Source organism: Pyrus communis, chromosome 16 (genome assembly GCF_963583255.1).
Source record: "Pyrus communis chromosome 16, drPyrComm1.1, whole genome shotgun sequence".
NCBI classification, from domain to species: Eukaryota; Viridiplantae; Streptophyta; class Magnoliopsida; order Rosales; family Rosaceae; genus Pyrus; species Pyrus communis.
The window spans coordinates 1767369-1779020 of NC_084818.1; the positions used below are offsets into that span (position 1 = coordinate 1767369).

An 11652-nucleotide genomic window follows, 5' to 3' on the forward strand; every position below is an offset into this window, starting at 1 on the left:
CATCTTCGAGTCCTCTCGGTGTAGGACCCACTCCTTTGTTTCATTCAATTTTATATTATTTTCTTTTAATATTCTAGATTAGTGGTGTGCTCTGAACACGGTCCTTATTTGCATATTAATTATTCTTTTATATTTATAAACCTTATATATCCCTTGTTTTTAGCTTTTGCACTCAATAAATGGCTTTCGTCACCTTCGGGTGTCGGCCAGCACGTGCCTATCCTGGTATTTGGGGAATATCGGGGTCGGGGCGTGTCACTAGCCGCGTGTAATATAGTTCCAACATCAATCATATAAAGTTCAACAAAACAGGGCATTTCCCAGCCCCAAGGGCAAAAGATGAGTGCATCAAAGAATTGCTATGATCTATGAAATCTGTTCAATGATTTACACCTACATACGAATACAAGACACATTGCTCGGATGAAAGCCAGAACGAAACCAGTTCAAACACATTGCGAGCGAACTTCATTCAACGTCAGGCACACTAAGAACACGAAGATGGAGTCAGAAACGTTTAGGACAAAGATGTCACTCGGACAGAGTTATCAGCTGATCCTGTTAAGGAGATGGATAATGTCGGGTGCCAATCTACAGTAGTTATGGCAGCACTGTGTGGGAGAGTTCTCAACCCATTCGCATGACCCCGGACCTGAACCAAGTTAATGAAACAAAAAATTGTGTTAACACAAAGCATCACCTAGATCTTCAAAACACGACAATCAGGAAACACTATACACAACGAAGCCACTCAGACACACGTATGAGAACAACCTGGTATATGGGTGCTCTTACAGAACCGGATGTGACCAACAGTCTCCTCCCATTGGCATCTAAAGCCATTTCATGTCGGCAATTTTTTGAGCTCTCGGGGTCACAGAACCTATGGAATGGACGGGAGCAGAGCAAATTAATCAGGTGTGTGGCGAAATAGTTTTGTTTGACAAGACTGCAGTGTAACCGATATCTACTAATAATATTGGGATGCCAAAGAAAAAGTACCAGCTACAGTTCCTTGACCAAAGGATTTGACCTTGGTTTTGCAAGCTCCATTCAAACACCTGACACCGCAACAACAGTTCTGTTAGGCAAAATACTTTTGGGAGGGCAAAATCATTAGACCAGCTGCAGTTCAACTAATAACGGGGACAAATTTCAAATTCTCTAATCAAAATTTGGTGCAAAACGGAATGTAAAGCACTTGCCTTTCCATCTACTCCCAAACTGAAAATACTTGTCTCATCAGGCCCGAAAAGAATGGAGCTTATAGCAGAGTCATGTGCAGGCCAACCGGTTATTTGTAGACAGGCAGACATATCTTTGGCTTGTTAAGGTATTCATATATGTATGAGTACGTGTACATATGCAGAAGGGGGGGCACCCATTTGCAATTCTATTAAGACAAGGGCTTGACCGTACAGCTAAAATGACCTTGTTCAGGGCGATAAATTTAGCCATATTGGAAAATAAATAACACTGAAGTAATGCAAAAGTGTTAAAAAATATATGTGAGGATACCAAACATGTGAATCATTCCATCAGTTGCAGCGGCTGCTAAAATTTTCCCATTGTGATTGAAACTGAGGGATGTTATTGCAGGTGGATCTTTACCAAGAGGAAGAACTGTCTTCACGAAACCCAAAAGATTATTAAGGAATAAAATTACCAGTGCATTCTCAGAAATGAAAAGACATAAAAGTTTAAGTTGCTATATCATGCATATATGATCTTCTGGTGCAAAGAAAGCACATACCATGGCCTTCCACGTCTTCATGTTCCACACGGTTAATGAAGCGAACCCCATACTATCAGCGTAACTTGATCCGTGCCTACAAATACAATAAAAGTCCTAATACTGACATTCATGAAAATTTAAAGCCCAAGCCCACTTACACAGACATATATGTGTGTAAGTAAACTGTAAGAAGAATCTTTCATGATCAAATTATAATCATTGACAGTGTTCATGCCATACTTCAGTTGAAGATGATTGTTACAATACGGGCCAAGAATTTGATCAAACACGGAGGTATATGGACAACATGATAAGATTACATAAAGAACATACCCCTTGGATGCTGCTGCAGTAACAAAAATTGGCTGTACAGGGCTGCACTTTATATCCAAGATACTGTCACAAGGGAGAAAATGGTAAATAAGAGCACCAACAAGTACACAATAGACCCAAGTAAAAATAGGAAGAACCTAGGAAATTCTTCACTCGTGCTAAGATCACAGACAACTCTTTTTGCATCGACATTCCATGCTTTAATGCCTCCATCAGCAGTGCCTATGAGAAGCTTTTGTCAAAAGAAAAAAACACTTAAACTAGATATTTCCAATGTCAAATAATCAGGTTAACATTCCAATGCCAAGCCATATCTGAGTGCACTTTGAAAATCTAATCTGCATACCAATCGGTCAGATTTACACTCCCAGTCAAGTGACATGATCTTGGCTCCACAATAAATGGTTGCATTTCTAGATGACGGAGTTGATGAGTCATACGTCCATATCCTGTTTAATGAACAAATACAGATTATGACTTGTCAACAAAAAACCGCACCTTCTTTTCTTTTGACTTGTCATCTAATCTCTTGGACGGCCCACTTCCGCCGTTTCCTTCAAGTGTAGCCGACCTGCGTCTCTCCCAAAACATGTTTTCGGGACCCTTATCTTCCTTTTGTGAAACAGAAGCTCCAAACTTGTTTAACCTAGACCTTTCCGACAATCAGCTATCCGGCGAACTTCCTACTTGTTGGATGCAGTTTCGAAGTTTGTTCGTCTTGAACATGGCTAAGAACAATCTCTCCGGGAAAATTCCAAGCTCATTAGGCTACTTAAAAGATGTTGTATTGCTACGCTTACAGGATAACAAACTTTCCGGAGAATTGCCTTCCTTGGAGAACTGTACAAAATTAAGAGTTCTTGACCTCGGTGACAATAAGCTATCTGGAAAGATACCGACATGGATAGGCCCGAGCCTAACAAAGTTGCTGGTTCTTCGCTTAAAGTCGAATGGGTTTTATGGAAGCATACCTTTAAGTCTATGCAGTCTTCCTGCGCTTCATGTTTTGGACTTCTCCAAGAACAATCTATCCGGAGCCTTGCCCCATTGCCTCCCTAACATAACAGCTTTGTCTTCGATGTCCCCCAAGGTGGAGGACGACTCTGTAGTTGGGTTTGTGCAACGGGTTTGGAAAGGAATATTGATCGAGTTTGGCGAAAATCTTAAGCTTTTGAGAAGCATTGACATTTCAAGCAACAACTTAAGCGGAGACATTCCAGAAAGTGTAACAAGCTTGTTGAAGTTGATTTCTCTGAACCTGTCAAGCAACAATTTGACACGAAACCAGATATCTGGGGTGCTTCCTAACAACTTTGGTCAGCTGGAGATGTTAGAATCGCATGATTTGTCACGAAACCAGATATCTGGTAGCATCCCTCCCAGTTTTTCGAGCTTACATTTTCTTGGTGTCTTGGACTTGTCATACAACAACTTATCAGGAAGAATTCCGGTTAGTACTCAACTTCAAAGTTTTGATGCTTCGCAATTTACGGGAAATCTTGGACTTTGCGGGCAACCGCTCACACCAGAATGCCCGGGAGATGTAACAACGGAAGATCCTGCAGTCCCCAATGGCAGTGGAAGTGACAAGACCAAACCAGATGATGATGGTCTCATAAGCTTCGGATTTTATGTTGGCTTGGCGCTTGGATTTATCATAGGATTCTGGAGTGTTTGTGGTACTTTAGTTCTTAAGACATCTTGGAGGTACGCCTATTTCCGGTTCTTTGATGATATAAAAGTTCGGATTATGTGAAGACCGTTGCCTGTGAAGGCAAAGCCGCAGGGGAGGTTTCAATGGTAAACGGTAAAGCTCTACTCTCCTAACTTGTCATATACTTCTAAACTCACCCGTTAAACTCGGTTGTACTTTCCGAGTTTGTCGAGAGATTTGGTAGAAGACTGCCGAAACATTATTTTTAAGCTTTTTATTTATTTACCTTTAATTTTAAGATACTTTTTGTTGACTGTGTAGATATGAAACCACAAGGATCATCAGGCAAAAAAAGTCGACAACAAGTAACATCGTAACTCTCGTTGGGGCAGAAGCGTACTCCAAAATTTAAATTTCGAGTAGCTCAACTTTCGTTTTTTTAGATTCAATGTAATATCATAAGTGTTTTTTTTCTTTTTCTTTTATTCTGATGCAATGTGATATAAAATGTCATCAACTATCTTGTTTGTCTAAAGGGTTATGTATGGACTGATTTTCAATCGGACCGGATCTTCCCATATGATTTTTTTTTTCTTTTTCGGATTCGGAATTTCAAATTCTAATTGGTCGAAATATTTTGGAATGTTTTGGCTCGGAATCAGATACTCCTATCAAAGTTGCGCCCTAGCCATGTGTAATATAGTTCCAACAACAATCATATAAAGTTCAATAAATTTCGAGTTGCTCAACTTTCGTTCTTTTAGATTCAATGTAATGTTTTGGATAGGAAACAGGGTATTTCCCAGCCCCATAGGCAAAAGATCAGTGCATCAAAGAATTGCTAATCTCTATGAAATCTGTTCAATGATTTACACCAACATACAAATACAAGACACATCGCTCGGATGAGAGCCAGAATAAAACCAGTTCTAACACACTGCGAGTGAACTTCATTCAACGTCAGGCACACTGAGAACACGGAGATAGAGTCAGAAACGTTTATGACAAAGATGTTACTCGGACATAGTTACAGCTGATCCTGTTAAGAAGATGGGTGACGTAGGGTGCCAATCTATAGTAGTTACTAGAAAATATGCCCGCGCGTTGCTGCGAGACTTGAATGCATCAGCCTTAACAGCATGAATAAGACATATTTAACCTGAATAAATTAAACATAATGATTAATGAATAGAGGGATAGATGAGTGAGAAGAGTCGGTAAGATAAGCAGCTTGGTTTTTATATACATTCAACATAGGTGATATGGAAAGACATTGTACAATTTAACAGGACGAAGTTGAACATTCTTGATTACAAAAGACGTGGTTGCAAAAAATCCTCTGTTTCCATAAGAAACAGAAGCAACATGCAATTCACACATATATTGCCTCTGAAGTTTAAGACGACAAAATATGTCCTGCAGGCCAGCAGCCTGTTTTAGCAGTTAACAAAAAACATTAAAAGTATTCCGTTTTTGTTTCAGCAGCTAAGCTTTCAAGCGCTAATGTTCAAAGAAAAAAAAAATGCAGGACGCCTATTTCCGTAAGAAACAGAAGCAAGATGCAGTCCACACATATTTTGCCATTGCGGTTAAGGTGGCAAAATATATGGCCTATAGGCCTGGCACCTGTTTCAGCAGTAAACAAAAAACAAAAAAACTGTTCCATTGTTGTTTCAGCAAGTTTTCAAGCACATAGTAACTCCAAGAAAACAGAATGTTGGAAGATATAAAAACAATGCTAATTTCAAGCATAAACTATCTCTGAAAAATTAATACCTCAAGTTTGTTTTCCCAATCTACGCCATAAATATTACTTACAATTGAACCAGCCTTAACAAATACACCCAAAATTAGAATTAGTAATAAGAAACTAAAATAAAAGCAAGAAAAATAAAAATTGAAAATTGATAGGACTTACGAATGCCTATCTTTTCTTCCTTCCAGAAAACTAACAATGAGATAAAGGGTTCCAAAAATAAGAAATATAAGCATTTTTCCAACTTACCACGTCTCCTACCAAAAATGTGAAATATTAATGTTGCATAATAGAAGAGAAAACAACAGTAGATTTCTTTTATACACTGCATTTTTCCAACTTACCCCAATATAACAGCTTTCCACAGCATTATATTGTTATCCTGGGGTGCCCCGCTAATCCCTGCAGGCGGGTCCTGTTGCAGCCTCTTGAAGTCTCTCATCAGCCTCTTCCTTACAAGAGTCGACATTGCTAATTTGCTACCACCCATATATCATGAACCCAATTTAATAAACCGTATTTTAAGATTAACTATGCATTGAGAGAAAACCAATTTCATTTTTTTTTTCCGATGCCTGCCAAAACATCAAAACCCACATTTCTACACCAAATTGCACACAAAAGATATTGGGGCAACTCATTTGCGCAACTTAAACACATAATTACCAATACAAATACTTTAAACTACGACGTGGATATCTTCAGCTGAGCTAGGTATAGACAAATTCAAAGTTCAAGACTTGAAATCAGGCTCAAAAACAGGAAATTTCACTTCAATTAAGCAGTTTTTCAGATGTTTACAACTTAAATATGCATGATAACAAAAAGAATCATCCTTTCTTCACTAATTGGACACTAACCAAAAAATTCTAATTCATATTATTCAGATCACACATCCATACATACCTGAGAGATTTTCTTGTTCTGTTCTTGGTGGATTTCTTATCCACTTCTGTGTATTTCTCTTTTCTTTTTTAATAAATTGTTATAGTTTCTTCTCAAAAAAATACATACCTGAGAACGCTTAATCCCATAAATTAGCAAAAACTCTACTACCCTAAATTCCTAATCCCACTTGACTTCATTGCCCCACACCTTTGTGCCATGTCTCCCATTAACTAAAAACAGTCCCAAATCATACCAGTCAGCCATACAATGCCACCAGCCACATCAAATATTAGGCACAATTCAGGTAACCAGATTGAAAGAACAGAGTTCAGATAACGAAATGCAATATAGTAAAATTCAAGAACATGATTCAGAGGATTTGAACTATATTGTGTTGAAAACTCACCGTAGAGCGATGGTTCCAGGGCGGTAGCGGTCAGGGTTCTTGACTCCTCCAGTTATGGCCCTTGTGGGTGTAGATTTTATTGCAGCCTATACAAAATTAAAACAATTAGCAACTTAGATCCAATAATGTGATTGTTTCTCGGGAAAATTCGCTTGCAATTATTAATTCTAATTTTCTAGCCATTAGAAACCCAAACAAAACACACCTTGGTAGCAAGTACCTTCCCTTTCCGCAATTCTTTTCCTGGAAAAAAAAAATCATATGCATATTTATACACATAAAAGGTTGCAATGAAAAATAAAATGATCTGCTGAAGAAACAAAAAAAATATTAAATACCTCACTTAAAAGGAAAGTTAGCTCCAGCTACAGAATGAAAATCTATATCTTGAACATGAAAATCAATGGAAAAATTAAATACCTCACATATATGCAATAGTTCAATGAATTAGACACTTAAGACCTATTAAAGTTGTTATTCTTCGAAATACAGCAGCATAATCAATCAAGATGACGCATATTTCAATCAAACTGATGCCTATTTCAATCGAGCCTCATTAAAAATAGAAAACACAGCAGCACAAAGCATAACGGAAGCTTGGAAATGGAAAAGAAACCTACAATTAGGTTTCTTTGAGAAGCAACAATGGCAGAAGAGAACCCAGAATCACAAAGACAGAGACAGACTGGAGTGAGTCGGAGGATACAGCAAGACTGGACCTTTCTACCAGGCAAAACAATAGACTGCCAATGAACTAAAACAACCTAAACAAATCTATGACAACTTTAAAGAACGAAAAAAAAAATATCTATGACAATTTGAAGAAAGCAGATGGCAAATCAAACAGTAAACAATGAATTAAAAACAAAAAACTCATCCATATAATGTTGATGTTTTCTTCATCAGAAAACGTCTCCTGATTCAGACTTAGTACCTTAAACCAAAATGAGGAATACCTACGTATGAAAAAATTGTACTCTCCTACGTTGAACTCCATAACCTTTTGGTAGACTATCTCATCAACAAATAAGAGGGTATCAATTCAACCATTTATCCAATCTACATGACGAAAATGGCTAATTTCGGTTTTCTTAGAAGCAAAGGACAAAAAACAACCAAGAAACAAAGCAATTAACATAGCACAACCCCCTAATTTACAAAGACATACAGCTAACCCTAGAGGTGAACTAAACAACCTACAAAGATCTATGACAATTTTAATGAAGGAACAAAATATCTATAACAACTTTTAAAAAGCAAATGATCAATCAAACAGTAAAGGATGAATCAAAATATCTTCAACTTGCACACTTTGTTCTCTGCTTCCTGGAGCCTACTCAAAGCCTCAACTGCAGCCCTACTCCTTGCTGCCTACATCTCAACCGTCGTCTCTCCCGTTGCCATGGCAATCTCTCTCACCAAAATAATCTCATCAGTTCGAATTCCCTAATTCAATCGCTCTTTCCTGCCGTCAGCTTCCCGTGCTTTGCACCGTTTGGTTTTACTTTCATTAAAAAATTAGAGACCTGAATTATGGTGAGAGAACTCATCGATTGAGAAAGGGAGCAAGCAAGCAGAGGCAGGTAACAGAAGGGTCAGTTTTGAATTGAGTGATTCGAAGCTGCTTTGTTTTCACCTAATCCCCAAATCACAATCTCCTCTCTCTCTCTCTCGTTCCCTAAATCACACTCTCCTCTCTTTCTCTCCCATCAAATCGACCACTCAATCCCCCATTTTGTCCCGAAAATCCTCCCCATTTTTCTCCCTGAAATCCTATACCCATCCCCCAAACCCAAATCTGCTTGTGAGACTGACATCACCCCTAACCCCAAATACAGCAGCCTAACTAACCCAATAATTTTTTACTCAAAATACAATAATTTGAGAAAGCAATTGACTGAATGGCCTAGATTGTAAACTAAAGTACCAGTAAGTAATTAAAAAATGACAATGAGCCCAAATTATATGCATCCAAATGAGGGGGGAAAAAGAAAGAGGAAAACTTTAAGATATAGGGGCAATGGGGTTTGCAGATGATAAGCATTAATCCATGGAAAATGGAGATTGATAAGTAAATTAGCAAATGAGAATATCTGCATCTTTCGAAAATTGCAGTTGTATGAAATCAATTGCTGGAATTAAGAATATCTGAATATAGAATGTAACGAAATTGCAATTAACAGGAACACACCTGCATAGCCTTCGCTAGCACCTTGACCTCTAGCTGCAAAATTCGAACAACAGTGTTTCCAGAAAGCAAAAAAGACTGAAATCAGACAGCAACAAACCCCCAAAAGTTACAAAATAAAAGCAATTGCCGAAATGCTAATAGATTCATTGTCCAACCCTCATATCTATTTCCCCACAAAACCAAAAACAAAAGGTTAGTTTGCTCATCTCTGAAGCAAAGGGAAAGAAAGAAGGGAAGAGCAAAATAAAAGCAAAAGGGCAGTCTAAACCTAGACGCCAAGCATAATAAGTACAACTACTACTAAAACCATTTGTCAGATCATATGAAACATGAATCATGAACATAAATGCAATAGATTTTCCCTCATGGAATCCTCAAATAATCTGGTAGAGGTTGGATCACCCAGAGACGAAGAAACAATAGTCCTACCAAAACAGAAGCATGAAAAAAAAAGTTCTAAGAATTAGAAAAACATCATCCTCCATACCTGATGAGATATCTGTCTGCAAGGTGTAATCATTTGCATGTTCAATCAAAAAAATAATAAGATTATATTGCTTCCTGCATTTGTTACGAACTCAAATACAATAACAAAGAGAAAATCGATGTGTCCCTAATAATATGCCTGTTGTGTTTCCTTATTGAAATCTGAAGGACCAAAATAGCTTTAAGACGGCCTAAGAAAATGGATTCATATACTATGATCTTACCAAAATGTTTGTGCTCCCTGATTCATATTCAAATTCAAGCTTTTCTTCATCACTTTGCGCATATATAGATTGGAGGGTAAAACATGTAACGGGGGTTCCATTGGGACGCTGGTGTTCATCCATCACAATCTGCAAAATTGACGAAATTGACCTGTACATATATGACTACCAAAATGGCAACAGAGGCAACAATTACGTTCCCTAAGCAATCCAATAACCACCAGAATCTCTCAATCATTTAAACTCACAGTTGAATTCATTAGTTTGCTTATTCATTCCAGTTATGAATATCTTTGTAGGACCGTTGGAATAACGTTTAAAAAAAATTAAAGAGACAGTAACAACATGAAATTGATCAAGACACAGAGCTAAAACAACAAAACACAGAATACCAGGTATTGCTGGATGTAGATATCCAAAACAAAGGCACCCATCAATTGATCTAATTATGTATCCATTCCCTATCCAGGGCATACAAAGTATCTACTCCCTGTTTACATGTTATAAAATATTTAGTAGACCAGCAATCAAAATCAACAACCCTAACTGTTGTATACACTAAGCTCTGCAACTGAAAATGTTAAATTAAAGTTTCCAACTTAAAACCCTAAATTAAATCCTACAAATTGAAATAGCAGAAAGAGAATTAGAGAGGAGAAGGAAGAATCACTGACCTTTGAGTTGTTGGAAGCTCTGATGGGTGTCTCTTTTCATCCACCCTTGAAAATAGAACCCACAATTGTAATATAATATCCAACCATAGGTCAAGAATCAAATTAACCCAGCCCTGTGTACAGAAAAATTGAACAAATTTATACATTTATATGTACGTATATTCCAGTAAAAAAGATTGAAATGCACTGAATCCTAGATTGCAAAACTACGTCAAACTGAATAAGAGAAGCAGAGAGGGAGTGGGACGGAGAGAAAACCCTAAACAGAACCCTCTGTCCTATCCTCCTCTCGCCGCCGTCTCCCTTCTCTCGCTAATGTCGTCTTACTCCACCTTTTGCGTCAGGAAGGCCCATGCGTGGTTTTTTGGGGTGCGGATTTCAGATTTCAAGGGGGGAGAGAGGCTGTGCTTCGTTTCGATCGGGGCAAGCCTCCATGATTCGATCGGATCGAGGTGATGAGGGCAACGCGAGGGGTTAAGGCATGCAGCTTCCCCTTTCCTCTTCGTTCTCTTTCCATCGTCATCTCTCTCTCTCTCTCTCTCTCTCTCTCTCTCTCTCTTCCGCTCTCTGTCACAGTCCATCCCCCCGAAACCCTCCTTGAAGGACAGCAAATGAAACTGTAGACAACAGCCATACCTCTCCCTGCTGTCTTCCCCTCGGCATCTCTCTCTCTCTCTCTGTCTCTCTCTCTCTCTTTCTCTCTCTGTCTGTCTCTCTGTCTCTCCGTTTCTTCCGCTCTCTGTCACAGTCCATCCCCCCGAAACCCTCCTTGAAGGACAGCAAATGAAACTGCAGACAACAGCCATACCTCTCCCTGCTGTCTTCCCCTCGGCATCTCTCTCTCTCTGCCTCTCTCTCTCTCTTTCTCTCTCTGTCTGTCTCTCTGTCTCTCCGTTTCTTCCGCTCTCTGTGAGAGCTTAATTTCCCCGAAACCATAAATGAAAGACAGCAAGTGCAACCCTTACACGGCAACCCCTTAATTCACTCAAAACCGAGAGGACAAAATTGCCCTTCCAACCTAGTCCACAAATAATGGGTTTCTTGCAAATAAGGTGAAATGAAGGGGTAATTCGTCCTAAACCCTCCGGACAAAATCACCCTTATCAGTTCAAATAATATCCTTCAAACCCAGCCCAATTGTCATGGTTTTTTTGTAAATAAGATGAAATCGAGGGGCAAACAATTGACTGTAGCACAATGAACAGTCAATTGCTCCCTAGTTTTAGAATAGATAATGGCAGCACTGTGTGGGAGAGTTCTCAACCCATTCGCATTACCCCGAACCTGAACCAAGTTAATGAAACC

The 11652-nt window shown here is 38.7% G+C and overlaps 2 protein-coding genes across 2 annotated transcripts; one reads left to right on the plus strand and one right to left on the minus strand.

The window, feature by feature from the left end:
- Nucleotides 1-282: 282 nt before the first annotated feature.
- LOC137721075 (uncharacterized) lies at nucleotides 283-2659 on the minus strand. The gene is made up of 10 exons (XM_068460196.1): nucleotides 2562-2659; nucleotides 2415-2517; nucleotides 2206-2300; nucleotides 2069-2131; nucleotides 1754-1829; nucleotides 1519-1627; nucleotides 1206-1318; nucleotides 1003-1061; nucleotides 775-883; nucleotides 283-652 (listed from the first exon to the last, which is right to left on the minus strand). Exons 1-10 carry the CDS (start codon nucleotides 2657-2659, stop codon nucleotides 518-520), a joined length of 960 nt encoding a protein of 319 aa, XP_068316297.1. The 3' UTR covers nucleotides 283-517.
- A 133-nt stretch (nucleotides 2660-2792) lies between these two features.
- LOC137721077 (receptor-like protein EIX2) lies at nucleotides 2793-3824 on the plus strand. The gene has a single exon (XM_068460198.1). It carries the CDS (start codon nucleotides 2793-2795, stop codon nucleotides 3822-3824), a length of 1032 nt encoding a protein of 343 aa, XP_068316299.1.
- The last annotated feature ends 7828 nt before the right edge of the window (nucleotides 3825-11652 follow it).

Bases quoted from the DNA above. Each gene is read 5' to 3' on its own strand.
- LOC137721075 (XM_068460196.1), bottom strand. From the start codon at position 2,659: ATGTTTTGGGAGAGACGCAGGTCGGCTACACTTGAAGGAAACGGCGGA. The intron at 2,301-2,414 runs GTATGCAGATTA...TTTTGACAAAAG, and splicing joins AGTGTAAATCTGACCGATTG to CTTCTCATAGGCACTGCTGA. The intron at 1,319-1,518 runs GTATCCTCACAT...AACAAGCCAAAG, and splicing joins TGGAATGATTCACATGTTTG to ATATGTCTGCCTGTCTACAA.
- LOC137721077 (XM_068460198.1), top strand. From the start codon at position 2,793: ATGGCTAAGAACAATCTCTCCGGGAAAATTCCAAGCTCATTAGGCTAC.